A 26746-nucleotide genomic window follows, 5' to 3' on the forward strand; every position below is an offset into this window, starting at 1 on the left:
TACTTGTGGTTTTGTAACTGTGCTATGACTGAAAACTTTAAAGATCTGACAACTGAACAAATCAGAAATTAGCAAAGCAGTTATTACTAAATCATCAATCTTCAGGACTAATGTACACTGCTATATACTATGAAATACTCTAATCAAGTATTATAATTATTACTAATAATATTTAAATAACTCACCTGATTTCTTTTAGTCCTTCTCTCTGGATAACTTGAAGAATTTCTTTATGACTCATGGGTGTATTGGGATATTTTTCTAAGACCTGAGAAACAAGTATATAATAATAAATTATTTCCTCTTATTTTATTATAATTATGTATGTAATTATATTTCTTATTCTTACTAAAACTACGTATTAATTTCACCCAGCATATACATATCCGGAGACTTTCCATCCCTTATATTTTGGGACAATAAGAAAAACAGAAAATTAATGGAATATAAACAGGTTCTTCTCTCTTTTAGCCACAAACAATATGTCAAGTCCTAAAGTAGAAATGGATCAAAAAGGATAAGATAAATAACTAAATTATTATTAATGTAGAATATGAAATTATGTTTACTTTCTGCCTCCACCCCCATATCACAGGCCTAACTGTGGATCTATAGACTAGAGATACTTAAAGATTATGGGCGCCTGGGTGGCTCAGTCATTAAGCGTCTGCCTTTGGCTCGGTCATGATCCCAGGGTCCTGGGATGGAGTCCCACATCGGGCTCCCTGCTCAGCAGGAAGCCTGCTTCTCCCTCTCCCATTCCCCCTGCTCGTGTTCCCTCTCTCACTGTGTCTCTGTCAAATAAGTAAATAAAAACTTAAAAAAAAAAAAAATTATCCATCTTTACATTTCCAGCAAAGATTAGTATGCCATGAGTGCTCAATAAATCCTTTTTTTTTTTTAAAAGATTTTATTTATTTTTCCACAGAGAGAGAAACAGCGAGAGAGGGAACACAAGCAGGTGGAGTGGGAGAGGGAGAAGCAGGCTTCCTGCTGAGCAGGGAGCCCCACGTGGGACTCGATCCCAGGACCTTGGGATCATGACCTGAGCTGAAGGTAGACACTTAACGACTGAGCCACCCAGGCGCCCAGTGCTCAATAAATTCTTAACCAAAACAAATGAGTAATACATTTGTAGCAATATTAACAGGTATCTATGTTCTGGTTCTGGTAAAAAAAAAAAAGGAGTAAGCATAGTTTGTCCTGTCTCTTGGGCTGAATACAACTAAAAACCTGGACAGAATGCATGGAGCAGCTATCTAACGTCTCCGAAAATGGTAGCAATTGGCCTGGAGCAGGAAACCACAACTAGAAGTTTTAATAACCCCAAAGTGAGTTTCCTGGTTTTGTTTCCTCTGGGACCACTCAGCCTAGACTCAAAGGCAGTACAAATTCAGAATTGTCCACTAAGTGCAGACAGAAATGGCTCCAAAAGAATTCTTCTTGGTCTGAGGATCCGTAAAGGGGGCCCCTAGGAAGATGGGGTTTTCTGGGTTTTTCCCTCTTCCACTTGACCTATGCCCCCAAACAAGCCAAGGGCAGCAGCCTTGGCAGTGATAATATCAGCAGTGGCTGAACAGGGACCTAAAACTCCAACAAAGCAGAATCCTTCTGTTCCCATAAGTGTGAAAGGAATCCCCACGGCTTTCTTTCTCTGCCATCCTGTTGTTTGGCATCAAAGGCAAATGTGGTTGTGGAAGTATAAAGCAAAAGAGAAATAACGCCCCAACTGTCTAGTCATGGGACAAGGAAGAGGGTCTCTAGGAGCCAGAAAGTATCAGGGAATTTGCAAAGAGAAAGCCGCTTGACAAAGTGATACCATGAAGATCTATAAACACTCCTGGGGTCACTCCAGACCTATGCATATGTGTATCTGACACTAATCATACTATCAGGTTCCCAAATTAGCCACTAGGTGGTACACATGCAGAACACATCAGAACAGCTCTGCAAAGGCTTTGAAAACTAGACATTGGAATTTTAGTGAAGAGAAGATGGGTTCAAGTTGTGATCTGAACCTAACAAAGTCAAATGCCTTCTTTAAAAAAACTGCCTCCCCCCACCATTCTCCATTGAATTTAAACTTGACTTCTTGAAGCATAGTTACAATAGTTGCTTTAAAGTCTTTCTCTGGGGATGCCTGGGTGGCTCAGTTGGTTAAGCGTCTGCCTTCGGCTCAGGTTATGATCCCAGAGTCCTGAGATCGAGTCCTACATCGGGCTCCTTGCTTGGCAGGGAGCCTGCTTCTTTTCCCTCTGCCTGCCACTCCCCCTGCTTGTACACACGCATGCGCTCTCTCTTTCTCTCTGACAAATAAATAAAATCTTTTAATAAAGTCTTTGTCTGATAATTCCAACATCTTTGTCATCTTGGGTTTATTGTGTGTAGGTTGTCTTTTCCTTATGAGTTCTTGAGATTTTCCCAGTTCTCCATTTGTCAAGTGATTTTGGATTGTACATTAGACATTTTGATGTTATCTTACTCTATGTCTCTTTAAATGCAATGGAGAATGATTGGGGGGTGGTGGAGTATTTTTAAGGGTAATGTGCAGTATTTGTCTTTCTCTGACTTGTTTCACTATACAGCTAGTATACTATGGCAGATTTCCTTCTTTGTTTATGGCTGAATAATATTCCATTGCATACATATAGTAATTTTCTTTATCTGATCATCTGTTGTTAGACACTAAAGTTGTTTCCAAGGGAGCCTGGGTGGCTCAGTCGGTTAAGTATCTGCCTTCAGCTCAGGTCATGATCCCAGGGTCCTGGGATCAAGCCCCACGTCGGGCCCCCTGCTCAGCAGAGAGCCTGCTTCTCCCTCTCCCTCTGCTTGCTGCTCTGCCTACTTGTGCTCTCGATCTCTCTGTCAAATAAATAAATAAAATCTTAAAATAATAAAAATTTAAAAAATAAAGTTGTTCCCATTTCTCAGCTATTGTAAATAATGCTGCAATGAATACAAGGGTGCAGATCTCTCTCCAAGATAGTGATTTCATTTCCTTTGGATATATACCCAGAAGTAGGACTGCTGGTAGTTCTCTTTTTAATTTTTTGAGGAACCTCCATACTGTTTTCCATAATGGCTATACCAACTTACACAGCACAAAAAGAGCTTTTATATAGAGATATACACAAAAAAGATGGTCAAATAAGAACAAAAAAGACTGATACACCTACTAAAAAAAAAAACATAACCTGAGCCCACAGAAAACATATCTTCCTATAGTGCTACCCAGATAAAACGTACAAAATTTTTTACATTTTTCCCTTAATTTGTAAATACTTCTAACTGCCATACGGTTTACAAACATTGCATAGCCATTCTATTTCATTTGATCCTCACAACAATCCAAGAAAGAGCAGAATAGGGATGCCTGGGTGGCTCAGTTGGTTAAGTGTCTGCCTTCGGCTCGGGTCATGATTCCAGGGTCCTGGGATCAAGTCCCGCATAGGGCTCCTTGCCCAGCGGGGAGCCTGCATCTCCCTCTGCCTGCTGCTCCCCCTGTTTGTGCTCTCTAACAAATAAATAAAAATCTTTAAAAAAAAAAAAAAAGAGCAGAATAGGTTTAGTTATGTCTATTTTACAGGAAGAAAAGTAAGACTCAGAAGTTACAAAGCATAGTCTGAACTTAGATGGCAAAACTCTTAATTCCCCAAGCTAAAGAGGATAATAATAACACTTTATACAAAGCACACGGTTCAATGATTAAAAATATATATTTATTTTGTTAGCTAAAATATGCACTGGAATGATAAAAACTGTGCCTCTGTTGGATGGGTAGGTTCTTACTTACTGAGGCAAAAAAACTAACAGGATTGCAGAAATGTCACTTGCTATTTTGATTAAGATGAGAATGGGACATTCAACTACAAAGATCAGATAGAGACCTTTTTCTCAGAGGTCTACTTTGAAACATGACAAGATTAGCTTAATGAAAATGTCAGCCTCCACATGTCTATAATTAAGTCGTTATCTTAAGAGGTAGGTTCCTGGCTCTGGCTTTAGTAATGAGCAAGTACATAAAAATGAAAAACAAGATCCTGGTGGGGCCTGGGAAGATTCCGAGTATTTTGAGTGTGTTTCGCAAACTCTAGTATTAATCAGGCTCGAGGCGCCTAGGTGGCCTCAGTCGGTTAAGTGTCCCGACTCTGCACTTGGGCTCAGGTGATGATCTCAGGGTTGTGAGACAGAGCCCCACATCGGGCTGGGCATGCAGCCTGCTTAAGATTCTCTCCTTCCCTCTGCCTCACTCCCCACCCCCCCAAAAAAAGCTAGACAACTTCCAATGATTTTTCATGGTATTTCACAAAGAAATTACTTCCAGGTGCTGAGTTACTATACAGTCATACCCCATACGTAAAGTAACAAGGGTTTCCCCAGTGATAAAACATATTCATTCTAGAAAATTAAAACATACAAAAAAAAAAAAAGGTTTTGTTTAATTGTATGTATTGTATGTATAGGGATTCTGCCATGAGAGAACAGGACTTAACATTCTGGCATATTCCCTTCCAGGAGTTTTTCAGTAACATTGCACATACTTGAGATTTCTTCTGCATATACCAGTTCCTACTGTTCTAATATTATCACAAGCCCTTTTTTGCAACTCTTGAAACATTACTGATATATTTCACAGCAGCATAATACTCCACCGAATGTGTATACACATATACACACTAAATCACGCAATCCGTATTTCCTACTGTTGCGTATCAGAATAACCTAAGGAGGCACTGTATGCTCAGACACTATGCCAACACAGACTTAGAGTGAGATGTCCTTATTTTATTCCTGACTCTACCATTTACAGCTTTGTGACTTTGGAAAAGTCCATCTCTGTGCCTAAATTTCATCAGGAAAATGAGAATAAGAACATCTTTAATGTATGGAATAACCATGAGCGTCAAAGAGAATATTTTGTTTTGAGCTGCTTTGCTGAGAACTGGAGAAATAGCAAATTCTCAATAACTGTGTGTTATTGTTTCTTTTTTTACTGTAACAAATGCCAAATGTTTCTGATTATTTTTAAAGTTTTCTAACAAGTGGAATTGCTGCATAAAGTTATTTTAATATTACCAAATTGCTATCCACCAGATGTATAGGAGTTTCACGTACCATTAACCAGCATCTGTTATCATTTTAAAAATCCTTGGTAACTATTTTCAATATACATATACTATAATTTTAAAATGCTAGTTACTAATGAGGTTGGATTTTTCACATCATTAGACATTTGTATTTCGTATATTGAATGACCCTGACATGAGGCAATATATTACTTGATCTAAATAATAAAAATCAGATTAAAAAATAAAATTATAGGGGCGCCTGGATGGCTCAGTCGTTAAGCGTCTGCCTTCGGCTCAGGTCGTGATCCCAGGGTCCTGGGATCGAGCCCCACGTCGGGCTCCCTGCTCCGCGAGTAGCCTGCTTCTTCCTCTCCAACTCCCCCTGCTTGTGTTCCCTCTCACTATGTATCTCTCTGTCAAATAAATGAATGGAATCTTTAAAAAAAATTATTAAAAAAATTATAAAATGTAACCAGCCAGCGGTGCCTGGCTGGTTCAGTCAGTGCAGCGTGGGACTCCTGGTCTTGGTGTCATGAGTTCGAGCCCCACGTTAGGGATAGAGCCTACTTACAAAACAAAACAAAACAAAAAAAACCAAAAAACTTAACAACTACGTCACAGAAGTATCAGAGAGTTGTCTGAACACTAGAAATACACTGCTTTTATTCCATTACAGAAAGGAGAACATTCAAGGATTTTGCCAAGTCTACCTAAATTTATTTCTATCAACAAGTTAAAAGAGTAAAACTGTACACCTTATTGGCCCAAAGCAGAAAACTATGGTACGGGTATAAACGATGCTAGTTGCTATTCTAGGCAAATTCAGTTCCAACATAGAACTTCTCCTCAAATAATCCATCTGGTTGCTGGAAGAAAACACACAGCCACTGAAATCTATGAGGAACTCTTGCTCCAAGTTCTGCTTGGGAAAGTGGGAAGATGTAGAGGTTTTTGTAAACCATACTGAAAACCCTAGAGTTGACAGAAGAAGACCACTTTGTGCAATAGATGTTATGCTTGCCCTGGTCAAGAACTAGAAGGGATTTCTAGAGAAACTGATACAATCACCCACCTGGCAATTAAATTTCACCCTGTTACTATCATTAGGAAATCCTGAATACTAAAAACATATAATACAAATTTAAATAAGGGCACAAATAAGAGATCTGCTTGATTTTCTTAAATGGTATCAGTACTTGTAACAAATACTCCTCTCCACACAGTAGTAAATTGACTGAGACTCTGTTTTGGTCTCTGTAAGAGCTATTAATATGGGAAAGGGATTTCAGCTGGAAAAAAAATTTTAATTGATGGAAAACATTCAAGTGTTTCAAAGTGTAGGTACAGAGGTCAAAGAGCCTGCTTCTAATAGCTCTAAGAATACACCCTAGGTGACTAAAGGCTCTAAACACCAAACCTTCATTGGTAGAGTGAGGCTTATAACATTCTCATAAATAGGAACATGAAATAAAACATTCTGCAGTATTCTTAACTTACCATATGTGGCTGATAAACAAAAGTGGCTTTTGTTATTATTAGTCAACTATATGACAAAACTGTTTCCCAGTTCACATTTCTGATACTACCCTCATTTAAAATTTCACCAATGTTCGTAAAAGGGATGAAAAATACAAAAGGGGCGCCTGGGTGGCTCAGTCAGTTAAGCAGCTGCCTTTGGCTCAGGTCATGATCCCAGGGTCATGGGATCCAGCCAGGCATCAGGCTCTCTGCTCAGTGGGGAGCCTGCTTCTCTCTCTCCCTCTGCCTGCCGCTCCCCCTGCTTGTGTGCTTGCTCTCTGTCAAATAAATAAATATTTTTTAAAAAGCTGAATATTAAAAAAAAAAGAAAGAAAGAAAAATACAAAAGATAGCATGCTTTTCTCAGGTTACCTGCCCTTTGATTTTTCCACTATTTTCATTTCAGATAATTAACAATGCCCTACAATAATTCTTGCCAGTAATAAAAAAACATTACACAAGAAGCAAAATTTACAATGTGAAATAATTTTACATTAAATGCCAAGACTTCACAATCATACCATTTCTCTAGACTTTAAATCCTGTTTACATTACAAATAACCGACTATAAAAGACCAGATATAAGACTATCCTGCAAGAAAAAAACGAGTGAAAAAATCACTGAATAAGGAACTTGCATTCATATGCAAAAATATTTTGATTAATTAATCATAATGAGGCTTCTTTGTCTGCCCAAGGAGCTAGAAAATGGAAATTAATAAAAATTTCTCTGGCGGAGCAGCTGACTGGCTCAGTCAGAACATGCAACTCTTAATCTTAGGGTCATGAGCTTGAGCCCCACCTTGAGTGTAGAGCCTACTTTAAAAAAATAAATATTTTTAAAAATAAAAATTTGTAGGGCGCCTGGGTGGCTCAGTTGGTTAAGCGACTGCCTTCGGCTCAGGTCATGATCCTGGAGTCCCGGGATCGAGTCCCACATCAGACTCCCTGCTCAGCAGGGAGTCTGCTTCTCCCTCTGACCCTCCTCCCTCTCATGCTCTCTGTCTCTCATTGTCTCTCTTGCAAATAAATAAAATCTTAAAAAAAATAAAAAATAAAAAAAATAAAAATTTGTAGGGGTGCCTGGGTGGCTCAGTCGGATAAGCATCCAACTCTTGATTTTGGCTCAGTCATGATCTCAGGGTCATTAAGACAGAGCTCCAAGTCCGGCTCTGCACTCAGTGGGAAGTCTGCTTAAGATTCTCTCCCTCTTGGGGCACCTGGGTGGTTCAGTCGTTAAGCATCTGCCTTCAGCTCAGGTCATGATCCTGGGTCCTGGGTTCGAGGCCCGCATCGGGCTCCCTGCTCCACGGGAAGCCTGCTTCTCCCTCTTCCACTGTCTCTCTCTCTGTCAAAAACAAAGATTCTCTCCCTCTCCCGCTGCCCCTCCCCCACCCACCCCCACGTGCGTGCACTCTCTCTCTAAAATAAAAAAGTAAATCTTTAAAAAAAAAATTTATCTAGCATATCACATCTTAATTGAAAAGTGACTACTAGGGTGCCTGGATGCCTCAGTCAGTTGAGCATCTGCCTTTGGCTCAGGTCATGATCCCGAAGTTCCAAGATTGGGTCCTGCATGGGGCTCCCTGCTCAGTAGAGAGCATGATTCTCCCTCAGCCCCTAACCCCACTCACGCTCTCTCTCTCTCAAATAAATAAATAAAATCTTTTGGGGAGGGTACATGCTGTGGTGAGCGCTGTGTATTGTGTAAGACGGATGAATCACAGACCTGTACCCCTGCAACAAATAATACATTATATGTTAATCAAAAAATAAAATTACACCCAAAAAATAAAAAAAATCTTTAAAGAAAAAAAAAGGTGACTACTAAACCACTATTCGAATGAGCCATATTCAGAATTTAAAACATTTATATTATTCATGGTAACAGTAATGATAAAAATTAGTATGTTCTAATTTATTACCCAGAGCAAGGAATTACTTTAATATGGTTGCATTTTTCTATTTATACAAAAATACTTACGTATTTTAACACAGACATTAAAGTTTTTAAAATTGAAGACCCAAAAATTTTTGTATCCCTTTTAGTGAGGACTTCATAGATTTTCTAGGTGTACTATTCTTTAAGGAAATAAAATAGACATCCTTAAAACTGCATAAGGGGTATTTACTTTCCTTAAAAAAAAAGAAATGTTTGTCACTAGTTCCTTTAAACACTAGACACTTAGGTGGCTCTTGGTTTTGGCTCAGGTCATGATCAGGGTCCTGGGATCAAGCCAGTGTAGGGCTCTGCATTCAGTGCAGAGTCTGATTGTCCATCTCCCTCCCCCCCACCACATACTTGGGGCTCTCTCTCTCTAAAAAATAAATGAAATCTTTTAATAAGTAAAAATAAATACTAAGCACTTAAAATTAATCTTAATTTAGAAAATTATTTGTGGGGACGCCTGGGTGTCTTCAGTTGGTTAAGCATCTGTCTTCGGCTCAGGTCATGATCCCAGGGTCCTGGGATCGAGTCCCACATCAGGCTCCTTGCTCAACAGGGAGCCTGCCACTCCCCCTGCTTGTGCTCTCTCTCTCTCTCTGACAAGTAAATAAATAAAATCTTAAAAGAAAAAGAAAATTATTTGTGCTAAATATTCTCAATATTTAGAGCTATATAAATCATTTAGTTAGGAGGAGAAAAAAATGTTTTTCAATTAAAGACTGAAGTAATCTATTTTTAAAGTTTATTATGGAAATTTTAAAACATATACAAAAGAGAACACTACAATCAACAATTACAACACATGGCTTATATCTTACTTCATCTATACCACCAGCCTCTTTCCCTCCACAAACTGGATTATTTTGAAGCAAATCTCAAACATTTCATCCATAAATACTTTAGTTATATCTCCCAAAAAAATGACTCATTCTCTAAAAAACAAAAATACCATTTAAACCTTCAAAAAGGGGCGCCTGGGTGGCTCAGTTGGTTAAGCGACTGCCTTTAGCTCAGGTCGTGATCCCGGGATCCTGGGATCAAGCCCCGCATCGGGCTCCCTGCTCCGCGGGGAAGCCTGCTTCTCCCTCTCCCACTCCCCCTGCTTGTGTTCCTTCTCACACTGTCTCTCTCTCTCTCTCCCCCTGTCAATTAAATAAATAAATCTTTAAAAAATAAATAAACCTTCAAAAAATAACTATAATTCTTTAATATCAATTTAGATAATGTCCCCAATTTTCATGAAAAAAACAAACTTTTATTTTTATTTTTTTAAAAGATTTATTTATTTGAGAGACACTGAGTGAAGGAGCACATACACCCGAGCGGGAGGGGCAGAAGGAGAGGGAGAGAGAATCCCAAACATACTATGCCCTGAGCTCAGGGCCTGACACAGGGCTCAAATCTCATGACCCTGAGATCACAACCCGAGCTGAAACCAAGAGTCGGTTGCTTAACCGACTGTAACCCCCAGGCGTCCCCAAAACAAACTTTTTAAAACAGTTGTTTTGCTCAAATCAGTATCCAAAGACCCCTGCACATCATATTTGGTTAACACAGGCCTTAAACTCTCTTTGAATTTATGGATTTCTCCCTTTTTTCTTCCAATTTATTTACTGAAGAAAACACATAGACTGTACTATATAGTTTTCCACTTTCTATATTTTGCTAATTGTATAGTTCTTTGCCCCTTGTATTTCCTGAAAATTAGAATTAACACCTAGAGGCCTGCTCAGATTCAAATTTTATTTTAGCAAAAACACTTCATAGGCAGTGTTGTATACTTCCTGTCACACCACATCAGAACACAAAAAATATCTATGGCCTCTTTTTCTGAAATTACTATTATAAAGTTTCATATTATAAACTACAAACTATTTTATCTTATAAACAATAAACTATTATAAAGTTTCGCACCAGCATTCCAATCTAATCATTTTCATAGCCACTGATGATCACCACCTAGACTTGTTATTTTATTTAGGTGTTCACAAATGGTGATAAGTCTACCATTCCTTCTTCATTCATCAGCTAGAATCCTTCTAAAAAGAAGGGTTTTCCTCCATCTACTATTTGGTTACCTGAAGGACGTACGGTTCATACAGAAATCATTATTTCTTTTAATGATTTTGAGAATAATTACCGGCTTTCCAAGCATGCTCCAAAGGTGACCAGTGAAGTTGGGTTGTTTGTTGGAAGCATCATTAAGAATATTATGAATAACATCTAATGGAATATCATTATGAATTTTAATATATTTTTGTGAATTAATAACTGTATTTCCTCACTTGCAAACTGGTTATTCATGACCATTGTCCACTTAGTATACATTCCATTTGTATGAGTTCTATCTTCACATTCAATATAGTAAAACTTTAAGATAAATAAATAATAAAACTTTTACTGTCACATTTATTGCAAATATTTTTTCCAGTTTATTATTCATCTTTTCGTTACTGTTGCTTTTCCATGGAGGTTTATATTAACTTCACATATTACAACTGATTGTGGTCTTTTCTTTTGATTTCTTTTAGCACTTCTACATTTAAGTATATCTTCTCTCCCTTCGATAGCTTAATATTTTTCCATCTTTTCATTCACATCTAACTTTGAATTCACTTAACTTTTAATAAGAAAATATGTACGCACACTAAAGAAACCCAAGAGTGAGAGATGGAGAAAGGAACAAAATGGCCACATATATTTGAGCAAAAATACCATATTCCATTAAATTAGTATTACATACTATTACTATATTGTATTACTATTACTTTTACATTATTTTACCACAAGTTAATGTAAACAAAAAGACCACAGTACTTTTACAAAACATTTAGCTTACTTTAACCACAGGAGGGCAGTGTTTATCAAACAAAAGTATCGTTCCTTTGAAATAGTTCATGGAATTACTTACAAAACACAATTTTTAGAACTACTTTATGACAATCGGAGTAGCTGCTCAAAAGAATTTTTTGTTTTAATGTAAACCCTATGCCCAACGTGAGGCTTGAACTCATGACCCCAAGATCAAGAGTCGCCACCCAGGCGCGCCTGCTCAGAATTAAAATTAACACCACACTGAATTAAAGCATGATAAAATAGTTTTTTAAAGTGTGCTTAAGGGGCGCCTGGGTGGCTGTCAGTTGAACATCTGCCTTCGGATTAGGTCATGATCCCAGGGTCCTGGGATCAAGCCCCGCATCTGTCTCTGCCTGCCACTACCCCTGCTTGTACTCTCTCTCTGTCAAACGAACAAATAACATCTTTAAAAATAAATAAAGTGTGCTTATATACCTATTTCTTTACTTGCAGATTCTCACATCCAACTAATAAAAAATATATTAAAACTATACTTTGAGTATCAGGAATAATGTAGAGAGCCCCCTAAGATTCGAGTTTAACTCTAACCTAAATAACAGCCGAATTTCAATTATTGCTGCACTTACAAGTTCCTTCCAGATATGCATAGATCTGCGGAGCCCGAATTTTACATCATCTAGATGATTTTATTTTGCATTTTAAATGTATAGATAAAAATTATATAATCTTTATAAATTTATATCAGTGTTATATGGCTTACTTACTTACTTACAAAAGCTTCAATTGGTTTAACTAATGTCATAGTAATGAAAAAGGTCACCCAAGATATACGCAGAATGATGAAAGCCTATGCTACAGAACCAACATACCAATGCTAAAGAGTCAGAGAAGTAAAACCAGCAAATAACTAAGGAGTGGCCAGAGGAATAGGAAGAAAATCAGAAGAACATGGTACCTCAGAAAAGACAAAAGAATTCTAAGAAGGATGGAATGGTCAACAATGTCAAAAAACGACGAGGAGGTGAGATAACTTCAAAATCCACTCTATTTTGCAACAAGGAGCTCTTTAATTAGCTTTACAAGTTCAGATTCCACTTAATCAAGAGGGAAGAAATCAAACTTGAGAGGGTCTAAGCACTCAATGGGAGGTCCAGCGGTGGCAACAGGGAGTTACAACAACTCTTGCTGCAACAGTGAAGGAAAGGTGGAGTCAAGGAAAAATCGTTTAGTCAAATGGACTTGAACAAGTTTCACGGAACCAAGATAAAAGGAAACAAAAGTATCCCTAGCTGCCCAATTCTCCCCCATCCATACATGAGAGATCACGTTCGACAAATCCTTCATTATCCAAACTTGTGCTACTTTTAATTTCACGCTTGGGAACAAGATGAATTCCGAGGATGTAGTATCCACCACCTACCAAACTAACTATATAAAAACTCTCTATGTGAGTTTAGAAGCTAAACAGATAATACCAATACATGGAATTTTGAAGGAATAACTAATAGAGCCAAATGTCTGAAAAGGAAAGAGGGAAAAGGACCTTACCTGGCTGCTTAGCAGTATCTGTTAATCACTACCTCTGTCCTGAGATGCACTCCTCTATTCAGCTCTGTGACACCAGACTCTCCTTTCCCTCCTACCTCTCGACCAGCAACTTTTCATTCTCCACAATCCTTTAATGTTGATCTTCCTCAGGATTCTCTCTTAATTTCTAATCTCCTTGCACATTTTCACACTCACATGGTTTCAAGATCAATACGTTCCTACAGCAGCATTCTATACACTCCCAGTAGTGCTTATCACACTGCATTTATTATAAATGCATTTTAAATCATTAGTCTTGCCCAGTGGTACATAAGCTCCATGAGGGCTGGGACCTTCTGTCTTGTTCATAGAGTATCCCTAGTGCCTATCATATGGTAGGTCTAAAACGTGGTGGCTGACTGACCAAATTAGGAACACAGGTGGCAAAACTGGCCTTAGACAATTGTAAAAATATTTGTGTGGGTTTTTTTTTAAATAAGAAAGGATGAAAGGTGAATGCAAATACAAGTAAGTCTGTAGATTCAGGGTAGAAACTTAAATGTAAGAAGTGGCTGAGGAGATTTAAATACAAAGAGACAGCTACAGATAGCCAGAGAAGATTACTACATAGACTGGCTTTGTAAACTCACAAGTATAGTTTTACCTAAAGGTCCCTCAATTCTGAACAGCTCTATCAAGGCATTCTGATCTAGTTCATTCCACTTAGATTCTTTTTACTTGATTATCCAAGAAGTCTGTATGTTATACACACTCTTAGTTCAAGCAAAAAAAGTTCTCAAAACCTAATTCTCCCAAAATTCTTGATTTAATACTTATCTAGCAGTTAAGTGCCAGGTTCCATCTAAAGTGCTTTACATACATCAGCTCAATTAATTTTTATATTAAACCTAAAAGGTAGAGGGGCGCCTGGGTGGCTCAGTCGTTAAGCGTCTGCCTTTGGCTCAGGTCATGATCCCAGGGTCTTGGGATGGAGCCCCACATCAGGCTCCAAGCTCTGCGGGAAGCCTGCTTCTCCCTCTCCCTCTGCCCCTGCTTATGTCCCCTCGCTCGTGTGTCTCTCTCTCTCTGTCAAATAAATAAATAAAATCTTAAAAAAAAACAAAAACCTATAAGGTATATATTATTATGGCATTTTTTTCAGATGTGAAAACTTTGGCACAAAGAAAATAAGTAACTTACCCAAGGTCACATCAGCTAGTACCTGATGGAGAACAAGATCCTTTGCTCCTAAGCATTACCCTATACTGCCTCTCTCAGTCAGTTACACATCCATACTACTCCTAAAATTAACTGTTACTGTAACATACAATTACTGTGTTAAGTGCCAAAACCTGGGGCTGCGAAGATGATTAACAAACAAGTCCTATAGTCCACAACTCGGGTAGAGAGAGAGTGGCGGAAAGGAGAGAAAGACAACTATTAGACAAGAAATACTAAAAAAATATAAAGAACTATGGAAAATAAGGTAAAGAACATTTAATTGTTCCCATAAAAATTATGCACTATTTCAAATATAGAGAAAACTACAAAATAAAAGAAAACTTATGTATGGACTAGCAAGCTTTAGCTAACCTGCAAAAGAAAATGAAGGAACTGGGGCGCCTGGGTGGCTCAGTCAGTTAAGCATCTGCCTTCAGCTCAGGTCATGATCTCAGGGGGCCCGGGATCCAGCCGGTGTCATGAGCAGGGAGCCTGCTTCTCCCTCTCCCTGTGCCTCTCCCCATGCTTGTGCGCTCTCTCTCTCTCTCTGTGTATCAAATAAATAAGTAAGTCTTAAAAAAAGAAAAAAAGAAAATGAAGGAACTTTCTGAAAAGATAGAAATGTTCTATACCTAGACTAGGGTGGTAACACACAGATGCACGCATTTGTCAAAATGAATTCAGCTGTACTTTTAAGACGTGTGCATTATACTCAATAACCATTACACCTCAATAAAGCTGGCATATACCTCAATTAGTTGATTTTTAAATAAATTAGCTTGCCTGGGTGGCTCAGTCGGTTAAGCATCTGCCTTCAGCACAGGTCATGATCCCAGAGTCCTGGGATCGAGCCAGTGTTGGGCTTCCTGCTCAGTGGAGAGCCTGCTTCTCCTTCCACCTGCCATTCCCCGTGCTTGTGCTCTCTCTCTCTCTCTCAAATAAATAAAATAAAATCTTAAAAAAAAAAAAATTAAAGCAAAATGAAGGAATAGAGGAAAAACGCCACACTCCCTGAAATTCAAGAGTAAGAACATATTATGGAAAAAAAATAAATTTGAAAATGGGATAGGATGGAAATGTTTTTTATTAAACTCAACTTATTCATATCTGAGAACCAGACTGTTTTAATGCCTGAAATGACCATACAACAGAGGCAGTGAAGGGATATCCAACAAAAAAAGTTAGGGAAGGAGGGATGAGAAGCAGAAAGGATAAAGTTCTCTGGGGAAAAAAATTAAATAAGAACAAAGATATTGTATAAAAAGATATTTTACAGAAAAGATATTCATATAAAATTGTATGGCCATCTGGGGCGCCTGGGTGGCTCAGTCGTTAAGTGTCTGCCTTCGGCTCAGGTCATGATCCCAGGGTCCTGGGATTGAGCCCCACATCAGGCTCCCTGCTCCGCGGGAAGCCTGCTTCTCCCTCTCCCACCCCCCTGCTTGTGTTCCCTCTCTCGCTGTGTCTCTGTCAAATGAATAAATAAATTCTTTAAAAAAACTGTATGGCCATCAATTGTAGCCATCAAACAAAAATAAAAGTAGGATGCCAAGAGACAGCAAACAATATACAACAGGCCCCTGTTTTAGGCAAGTGAGAATTCTAATGGTAGAAATAGACAACAAATATGTAAGAAAAAAAATTCTTTTTTCACATAGTGTTAAGTACAACACAAAATAAAACAGGATGATAAGGTTGAAAGCGAATGGGAAGAGAAATAATTCCACCGAGTAGTCAGGTCTCAGCAACTACCCAACATGTAACTGAGAACTGAGTGACAAGTTGCCAGACAAGGGAATATCTGAGGGCAAAACAAAAGCAAAGGCCCATTTCATTAGTTTAGCTCAAAAGCCATGAAAAGCTTTAGTCTATTTAGTCATATGGAAAATAAAATTCAAACTCAATAAAAAATATTTCATCAGGATGGTTTTACTTAAAAAACAAAGAAACAGGGACACCTTGTCCCAAAGAAACAGGACGCCTTCGGCTCAGGTCATGATCCCAGGGTCCTGGGATCGAGTCCCACATCGGGCCCCCTGCTCAGCAGGGAGCCTGCTTCTCCCTCCGCCTGAAGCTCTCCCTGCATGTGCTCTCTTCTCTCTCTCTCTGACAGATAAATAAAATCTTTTAAAAAACCCAAAAACAAACAAACAAAAGAAACAGATAATACACTTAAAGAAAGCAAAAAATAAACAGTGAAAAGTTTTATTCCCTCCTCCCCCTCACTGTCCACCCCTTATTCTCCCCATCTCCTCCTTACTTACTAGTTTCTTATGTATCCTCCTAACATTAAAACAATCATAAGCAAGCACTTTCACTTTTGCACAAAAAAAGGCAGCAAGTCACATACAATATTCAATATATGACCTTATCCATCTAGTGTATCTTGAAGGTCCTTATGTTTATATAAAAAGCATCTATTTTTATAGCTGCATAACATTCCATTCTATAGATATACTACAATTTACTTAGCCATCTCCTAATTTTGGGACTGTTTCCCATCTTTTGCATAGTATATAGCAAAAACAGTTGGTGCCCCGTATCACATCCCAAGTCCACAGCTGAACTCAGTTACATTTGCTGTGGATAATTCCCACTTACACTAACAGTGTCCCACCTCATGCTGATAATAGGCCTATCTCAAGGTTCCATGAGTCTCTTCACTTTTCTGTCACAGGGCTTTCTCCAAAGCCAAAGAAGCCCAAACAGCAGCAGGGCAGCCCACAAGTGCAGAGGAGTTAGCAACCCGACCAGAAATCCTCAACCCCTCCCAGGATGAACAAAATGCTCCAGATTGTCTTTTTTTTTTTTTTCTTTAAAGATTTTATTTATTTCTTTGACAGAGAGAGAGAGATAGCGAGAGAGGGAACACAAGCAGGGGGAGTGGGAGAGGGAGAAGCAGGCTTCCTGCTGAGCAGAGAGCCCAATGCAGGGCTCGATCCCAGGACCCCAGGATCATGACTTGAGCTGAAGGAAGACACTTAACAACTGAGCTACCCAGGCGCCCCTCCTCCAGACTGTCTTAACCCACTATGTACACATGCAATAGACCCACAAATGAAGAAGTCGTGGTGGCAGGGATGAAGGCTATTTATGACCCCAACAACACAGAGCCTTCCTTTCATAAAACTGGTAAAGCTTAGCTACTGTTGCTGCTGAGTATCCAAAACTTGTCATCAAAAAAGGCCAACTCTGAGCCCTCTGTATGTTACAATCCCTCAAAGAGATGAGCCAGCTAACAAAGGAGAAGGAACAAGAATAGGAAAACAGTGCTGGTAATACCACTCTACAAATGTGTTACTACCAGAAAAGAATTTCAGTAAAAGGATTCTAAGATAAAAGTAGGTTCCAAATTCTAGGGTTGTTAGACCATCCCTGATAAAAATTTCCAACAAAATTCAGTAAGCTAAACCATACACTAAAAAAGTGGAATTGCGGGGGGATGGTTTGACAACGCCTGGGTGGCTCAGGTCATCATCTAGGGGTCCCGGGGTCTGGCTCGGGGAGTCTGCTTGAGGATTTCTCTCCCTCTCCCTCTGCCCTTCCCCCCCACTTCCATGTGCACACTCGCATACTCTCTCTAAAATAAATAAATCTTTTTTAAAAAATTAAAATTAAAAACTGGAGCTGGTATAGCTCCTAATTAAAGTTAGGGTGCACCTCTCTCCCAATCTTCCTTCCACTACAATTCCCATTTATGATTACAAGACAGAGCTAAGAGTATATGAATAATATAAATGAGTAAGTTGATTTCGAGATATACCAAACTTCAAACTCTTCAAAAACTCCTACTTTTTCCTCATAATCACTAGTGAAAATGGTTAGAAAATTGCCTGTTTATTAAGGAAGCCTCAATAATTACAAAAACTATAAAATGTTAAACTTCTGTTCTCACTGTAATGCAATAAAAGCATAAATTATAAAAAATAATTTTTTTTAAGATTTTATTTATTTATTTGATAGAGAGAGACAGCGAGAGAGGGAACACAAGCAGGGGGAGTGGGAGAGGGAGAAGCAGGCTTCCCTCTGAGCAGGGAGCCCGATGCGGGGCTCGATCCCAGGACCCTGGGATCATGACCTGAGCCGAAGGCAGACGCCTAATGACTGAGCCACCCAGGCGCCCCTAAAAAATAATTTTTTTATAATGTTTTAATCCCTACCCCAAAAAAACCCTGGACCAAGAAGGAAATCACAACTATATTTAGACAAAAGGAAAAAAAAAGTAAGTGAAAGGTATAATTATGGAAAAGAAGTAAGCAACTTAATTATTTGTAAAAGTGTTTCTCTTATTTTCTTAAACTACTTGAATTTTTTTTACCATATTTAACTGATTTCAACAAATATCTAAGCACCTTCTATACAGCTGGCCCTTGAACAGCATGGGTTGGAACTGTACAGTTCCACTTATAGACAGATTTTCTTTTTTAATAAATACAATAGAGTTCTATAGATGTATTTTCTCTTATGATTTCCTTAACATTTTCTTTCCTCTAGCTTATTTTATTGTAAGAACACAGTATGTACTACATATAACATACAAAATATGCGTTAATCAACTGTATTATCAGTAAGGCTTATGTCAGTAGTAGGCTCTAAGTAGTTAAGTTTAGGGGGAGTCCAAAGTTATACTCGGGTTTTCAACTGTGTGGGGGGGGTCAGCGCCCCTAACCCATGTAGTTCCATCACACAACAAGTCATCTAAAATATCCAAATATATACTCTACTATCCTCAACATACTATCTTCACAGGATTACGTTAATCCAATTCCACTGTCTCTCAAAAATCATTCTCAAGTACAGCTTTGGTAATGAACCTATCCTCAGTTAAAATGCCCTTTTCTGGGGCGCCTGAGTTGCTCAGTCGTTAAGCATCTGCCTTCAGCTCAGGTCATGATCCCAGGGTCCTGGGATCGAGCCCCGCATCGGGCTCCCTGCTCGGCGGGAAGCCTGCTTCCCCCCCTCCCACTCCCCCTGCTTGTGTTCCTGCTCTCACTATCTCTCTCTCTGTCAAATAAATAAATAAAATCTTAAAAAAAAAGAGAGAGAGCCTGGCTCTCCATTTAAAAAATAAATAAATAAAAAATAAAATGCCCTTTTCTCTCCAGACCCATTTCAAAAACTAAACTTTTGTGCTCGCTTCGGCAGCACATATACTAAAAAAATAAAAACTAAACTTTTTTTTACAGGTGCATATCCCTCTGAGAGTCTGATGACAGCTATGAAAACTCTTCTCGGGGCGCCTGGGTGGCTCAGTCGGTTAAGCGTCTGCCTTCAGTTTGGGTCGTGATCCCGGGGTCCTGGGATCGAGCCCCGCATCGGGCTCCCTGCTCAGCGGGAAGCCTGCTTCTCCCTCTCCCACTCCCCCTGCTTGTGTTCCCTCTCTCGCTGTGTCTCTCTCTGTCAAATAAATAAATAAAATCCTAAAAAAAAAAAAGAAAAGAAAACTCTTCTCAAAAAAAAATTAAATTTTATGGTTAGTTTCTATGGGTCAACAGATCCCATGAAGCTTAAGGTAGATTTGTGATTTTAACCACTATGTACCATTCAACATTCCTCTGGTTAAAAGGCCTTGATTTACCTTTGGAGATCCACCTCCCTCCTCCATTCTCAGTCCATTGGTGGTAACCAACACTAGCAATAAAGCAGGAAACAAATTAGCACTTTCCAACTTCTTGGCAACAGTAATTCGTTTAGAAATGGGCAGAAGGGGGCGCCTGGGTGGCTCAGTCGTTAAGCGTCTGCCTTCGGCTCGGGTCGTGATCCTGGGGTCCTGGGATCGAGCCCCACGTCTGGCTCCCTGCTCGGCAGAGAGCCTGCTTCTCCCTCTCCCTCTACCTGCCACTGCCTACTTGTGCTCTCTCTCTATCTCTCTGTCAAATAAATAAGTAAAATCTTTAAAAAAAAAAAAAAAAAAGAAATGGGCAGAAGACTCAAACTAAGGCTACAGGAGCAGAGTAACAGGTGAAAGACATTTTTTGCCCCAGGAACTACCGGACTTAAATGATGGGAGGCTGAAGCTAGTAGCTTTTAAACACCCCAAAGACAAACAAAAAGAGAGAAAGAGTAAAAAAATCTTCATAATGCCTCTATTTAAACAATGAATCAAACCATACCTGAAGCTCCACCCCCAGATTTTCCAATGACAGCAAGTTCTCTTTTCTTTCTTCTACCACTTTGAGATAGATTTTCTACCATTTTCAAAACAGTCCTGACATAGAACCCATTCCTAAATCAAGATTAAGAACTCCTGAAGTAGATAAGAAATCTATATTCTGAATCCATACACATGGGTTCATAACAGTAAAGCTAATTATGGTGAATACACTGGCAACAATTAGAGCCTACTAGTCACAAAAAGCTTTTAGCCTAGTTTAGCAAACAAAACAAAACAAAACAAAAAAAACCGTTTTTTTTAAGCTTTGTAAATCACTGAACTATATGATGAAATATTCCCAGAAACCAGTGAAAACAATGCTTTGAAGCTACCAAGACAAGAATTTCACAGATGTCAAACAGAATCTGGACCTCTAAATCCTTGCTCAAAAGAACCAACCTGAAGTCTCACTTCATCCATGAAGTCTGCCCGAATCCTCAGTGACACCCTTCCTTCTCAACCTTAGGTACTTAAAATGGGCAATTTCAGCAGCTAACTACACAAATTTCTTATCATTCCTACTTAGTTTATTTTTTAAATATTTTTATTTATTTTTTTAAGTAGGCTCCACACCCAACATGGGGCTCAAACTCATGACCTTGAGATCGAGTCACATGCTCTACTGACTGAGCCAGCCAGGCGCCCCTCATTTCTACTTATTTTAGTCTCTTATTTTTTTTTTTAAGATTTATTTATTTATTTTTTTGACAGAGAGAGAGCATAGCAGGGGAAGCAGCAGGGAGAGGGAGAAGCTGCCTCCCCACTGAGCAAGGAGCCTGATGCAGGACTCGATCCCAGGACCCTAGAACCACAACCTGAGCCAAAGGCAGATGCTCAACAACTGAGCCACCCAGGCGCCCCTTAGTCTCTTATTCTTGTCTCCACATACTGAAGTGCACTTATTCACAGAGACGAAATAGTCCAGGTTTTAATAAAAAGAGAACGAGAAAAAAATCTCCTGAAGAGGACAGATAACCAGGTAATTCCAACCTAGATTTACTGAATTTCACCTTTCTTTTAGAAGAAAACTCAGTTTTCTCATTGTGATTAATACCACGACCCCCATGGTATCCCCCCAGAGGAACGATTTCTATTTAAAGCTCCATGGAAAAGTGGATTAAAATACCCTTTTACTGCCCTTGCAAAGTGTAAAAGAAAAAAAAAAAGAAAACCACAGGCACCGTCTAAAGAGAACTTTACTAAATAATGAGGGAAAGTTGCACGATACAAGGAAGGAAAAGACAACATAATTCGCAGTCACTTTTATATGAACAGACTGCTGAATCTCACCATGATGACCTCCTAACACCAATACTCCCTGCTTTAGCTCCTGCCCTTCTACCTCCTTACCAGCTGACAAGACGTCTAGTGAACTGCTAAGAGTTCATGCAAGAAGTAAGAGCCATCCTTCCTCCACAATTAGTAAGCCCAGTGTTATCTCAAGGTCACTGACCATGTCACATACTAATAATTCTCCACAAACCAAAACGAGATGCAATTAGGAGGGGGGAAAAAATGAAAAAAATTAAGCTGAAATACCAGTGGTGGTTGCCACTGGTTAGTAGGTCAATGGGTGATTTTTTTTCCTTTTAACCCTCCCCACATTTTCTATCATGTCCAAGTATTATTTTGTCCCACAAAAGTTTTTCCATTTTTATGCAGTCAAATCTTATATTATGGATTCTGCTTTAAGAATGCTTTCCACAGAATGACACAAAACCAGGGCAACAGGAAGAAATATATTACCAAATGTGACGACATAAAAATGAAAAACTTGGTACCATACGTATGCACGTGTATGCACATGTACACACACAAACCCATAAACAAAGTCTAAAGAAAAAGTAGGAAAAAAAATTGGAAAATATATCACACACAGAAAAAGCTGTTATAGAGGTGCGTGGGTAGCTCAGTCAGGTAAGTGTCTGCCTTCAGCTCAGGCCATGATCCCAGGCTCAGCAGGCAGCCCGCTTCTCCCTCTCCCTCTCGAATAAATAAAATCTTTTTTTTTTTTAAAGATTGTATTTATTTATTTAACAGAGAGAGCGAGACAGCACAAGCACGGAGAGCAGGAGAAGGAGAGGGAGAAGCAGGCTCCCCGTTGAGCAGGGAGCCCGACACGGGGCTCGATCCCAGGACCCTAGGATCATGACCCAAGCCAAGACGCCCAACCATCTGAGCCACCCAGGCACCTCTCAAATAAATAAAATCTTAAAAATTAAAAAAAAAAAAGAAAAGTTGTTATAAATGAGAAAAACAATTTAAAAAGAACTGGCAAAGGAATAAAAGGATAGTTCAGAGAAAAAAATACAAGTGGTCAGTAAACATTACAAAGATGTTCAACCACAGCCATAAAACCATAAATACAGAAACTGAAATCAAAACCAATTTTTTTTTTTTTTTTTTTTTCCACGTACAGAGTTTGCCAAAGTGAAAAGAACTGAAAAGCCCATTATTTGTCAGGGCATGGGGAGCAGATACTGTCATCCATTGCTATAAAATGGTACAATCCTTTTGAAGCACAACTTGGCACTCCCCAGTCCTGGATGGATATATCTTTGACCCATCAATTCCAATATAAAAATTAATTCTATGGCTATATTCTTACCAGAACACAAATAAATATGTACAACATTTACTTAAAATATTTTTGCAACATCATAAAACTGGAATGGCCTAAATTCCAAGAAGTAATTAGTAAAATAGGTTGATAATTAACCAAATAAAAGGGGAATACGTCACCATCAAAAAGAGCAATGTAGACATCAAAAGAACCGATAACAAAAGTAAAAAGAGACAAATTGAACTACATCAAAATTTAAAACGTATGCATCAAGGGACACAATCACCAGTGAAAAGCCCCTATAGAATGGGAGAAAATATTTGCAAATCATGTATGTTAAAGAGTTAATATTCAGAATAGTGTTCATTTCAGCAGCACATATACCAAAATTGCAATGATACAGAGAAGATTAGGGATGACATGCAAATTCGTGAAGCATTCCACATTTTTTTTTCCAAAGAAGACATACAGATAGATGGTTAACAGACACATGAAAAGATGTTCAACATTACTCATCATCAGGGAAACGCAAATTGAAACTACAATGATATCACCTCACATCTGTCAGAATGGCTAAAATTACAACAACACAGGAAATAACAGATGTTGACGAGGATGTGGAGAAACGGAAACCCTCTTACACTGTTGGTGGCAGCCACTCTGGAAAACAGTATGGAGGTTCCTCAAAAAATTAAAAATAGAATACCCTATGATCCAGCAATTGCACTACTACGTATTTACCTAAAGGATACAAAAAATACTGATTTGAGAGGCACCTGGGTGGCTCAGTCAGTTAAGCGTCTGACTCTTGATCTCAGCTGAGGTCCTGATCTCAGAGTCATGAATTCAAGCCCTGTGTTAGGCTCCACATTGGGTATGGAGCCTACTTAAAATACACACAGACACTGATTTGAAGGGACACATGCACCCCGATGTTTACAGCAGCATTATCTACAACAGCCAAATTACAGAAACAGACCAAGTGTCCAATGACTGATGGACTGATAAGGTATGTGTGTATGTGTGTGTGTACACATACATATGGAATATTACTCAGCCATCAAAAAGAATGAAATCTTGCCATTTGCAACAATGTAGATGAAGCTAGAATGTATTATACTAAGCGAAGTAAGTTAGAGAAAGACAAATACTGTATGATTTCATTCATATATAGAATTTAAGAAACGAAACAGATGAACATAGGGGGTGGAGAGAGGCAAACTATAAAACAGACTCTTAACTATAGAAAACAAACTGAGGGTTGCTGGAAGGGAGGTGGGTGGTAGGATGGATTAAATGGGTGATGGGTATTAAGGAGGGCACTTTTTGTGATGAGTGCTGGGTGTTATATGTAAGTGGTGACACACTAAATTCTACTCCTGAAACTAATATTACACTATATGTTAACTGGAATTTATTTTATTTTATTTTTTTAAAGATTTTATTTATTTATTTGACAGAGAGAGACACAGCGAGAGAGGGAACACAAGCAGGGGGAGTGGGAGAGGGAGAAGCAGACTTCCCGCTGGCAGGGAGCCCAATGTGGGGCTCGATCCCAGGACCCTGGGATCATGACCTGAGCCGAAGGCAGACGCTTAACAACTGAGCCACCCAGGCGCCCCAGTGTTAACTGGAATTTAAATAAAAACCTGAAACTATAAAAAAAAAAAAATTAGTATCCAGAGTATATAAAGAACTCCTACAACTCAACAAAGAAACCAAACAACTCAATTCAAAAATGGGCAAAGGACTTGAACAGACATTTCTCCAAAAAAGAAAAACAAATGGCCAACAAGCATATGAAAAGATGTTCAACATCCTAATCATTAGGGAATTGCACATCAAAACCACAATGCAGTATCACATCATATCCACTAGGATGGCTGCTTTCAAAAAACAAACAAGAACAAAAACAGAAAATAACAAGTGTTGATGAGGATGTAGAAAAATTGGAACCCCTGTGCACTGTTGATGTAAAATAGTATAGTGGTTCCACAAAATATTAAAAGTAGAATTATAATATGAATCTAGCAATATCACTTCTGGTTACATATCCAAAAGTACCAAAAGCAGGGTGTCGAAGAGATATATGTATACCCATGTTCACAGCAGCATTATCAAATAGCCAAAACATAGAAGCGTCCATTGCAGATGAATAAACAAAATGTGATGTACACATACAATGGAATACTATTTAGCCTTAAGAAGGAAATTCTGACACATGCTACAATGTGATGAACCTTGAGGACATTACACTACATTAAAAAAGTGAATCATAGGGGCACCTGTGTGGCTCAGTCCGTTAAGCATCTGCCGTCGGCTCAGGTCATGGTCTCAGGGTCCTGGGATTGAGCCCCACATTAGGCTCCCTGCTCGGCAGGGAGTCTGCTTCCCCCTCTCCCTCTCTCTCTCAAATAAATAAAATCTTAAGAAACAAAAAAGTGAAACATGAAATGACAAACATTGTAAGATTTCACTTATACAAAGTCTCTAGAGTAGTCCAATTGATAGAAATGGAAAACAGAATGCTGGCTTCCAGGTACTGCGGGGGTGGAGGAATGAGGAATTGTATAATGAGTACAAAATATCAGGGTTTTTTTGGTTTTTTTTTTAAAGATTTTATTTATTTATTTGACAGAGAGAGAGACAGAGAGAGAGAGAGGAAACAAGCAGGGGGAGTGGGAGAGGGAGAAGCAGGCTTCCCGCGGAGCAGAGAGCCCGATGCGGGGCTCGATCCCAGGACCCTGGGATCATGACCTGAGCCGAAGGCAGACGCTTAACGACTGAGCCACCCAGGCGCCCCAAAATATCAGTTTTATAAGTTGGGAAAGTTTTAGAAATTCATGACACGACAATGTGCATATATTTAACACTAGTGAACTGCACACGTTTTTTAAAATCTATTTATTTATTTGAGAGAGAGAGAAAGAGAAAACGGGGGAGGGGGCAGGGGAGGGAGAGAGGGAGAATCTCAAGCAGACTCCCTGCTGAGCGCACAGACTGACCTGACTTGGGGCTCGAACTCACGACCCTGAGAATATAACCCAAACCAAAATCAAGAGTCAGATGCTCAACCAACTGAGCCATTCAGGAGGCCCCTGAACTGCACATTCATGTAAACTATATGTATTTTACCACAATTTTTTAAAAAGAGCAATATGGATAGATGGATAAATAGTAAATGTTAATAATAGAATCTAGGTGGTGGGTATACGGGTATTCTCTGTAAAACTTTCAACTCAGCTGCATTTTAAATTTTTCGTAATGAAATATTGTGAGGACAAAGAACAATGCAGCACTCAGCAGATATGTGAAAACAGTCTCACACTATTTTTTTTAAAAAGATTTTATTTATTTATTTGACAGAGAGAGACACAGCAAGAGAGGGAACACAAGCAGGGGAAGTGAGAGGGAGAAGTAGGCTTCCCGCTGAGCTGGGAGCCTGATGTGGGGAGCTCCATCCCAGGACCCTGGGATCATGACCTGAGCCCAAGGCAGATACTTAACGACTGAGCCACCCAAGCACTCCAACAGTCCCACACTATTAAGTGAAAAATCTAAGTTGCAGAATTATATATAGTAGTTTAACTGCTTACTCTCTAAACTTGTTGGGGGGTGGAATTATATATATGGAAAGAAAATTTCTGGCCGTACATCTTAGAAGCCATTATCAATATTTACTTCTGGAAAGAGTTGGAGATGTAAAAGTCTTTTTTTTTTTTTAAGATTTTCTTTATTTACTTGAGAGAGCACGTGCGCACAAGCAGGGGGAGGGGCAGAATGAGAGGGAGAAGGATGCGGGGCTCAATCCCAGGACCCCAGGATCATGACCTGAGCCGAAGGCAGACACTTAACTGACCTAAAATGTATCTACTATGTGGCAAAACTGGTGATCAGATACATTCTTGGTAGCAATCAATATAAATTGG

At 39.0% G+C, this 26746-nt stretch overlaps 1 protein-coding gene and 1 pseudogene across 2 annotated transcripts in view; one reads left to right on the plus strand and one right to left on the minus strand.

Moving 5' to 3' along the window:
- ASXL2 (ASXL transcriptional regulator 2) overlaps positions 1-26746 on the minus strand; it is a 136720-nt gene that overhangs the window by 82274 nt on the left and 27700 nt on the right. For both annotated transcript variants that reach the window (XM_032391462.1, XM_032391461.1), the window contains exon 2: positions 186-268. In XM_032391462.1, coding sequence (XP_032247353.1) covers positions 186-268 — 83 coding nt within the window. The remainder of the gene's footprint in view (positions 1-185; positions 269-26746) is intronic.
- On the plus strand, positions 23177-23267 carry LOC116624067 (annotated as a pseudogene).

This window comes from Phoca vitulina, unplaced genomic scaffold (assembly GCF_004348235.1).
Source record: "Phoca vitulina isolate PV1807 unplaced genomic scaffold, GSC_HSeal_1.0 scaffold63, whole genome shotgun sequence".
NCBI classification, from domain to species: Eukaryota; Metazoa; Chordata; class Mammalia; order Carnivora; family Phocidae; genus Phoca; species Phoca vitulina.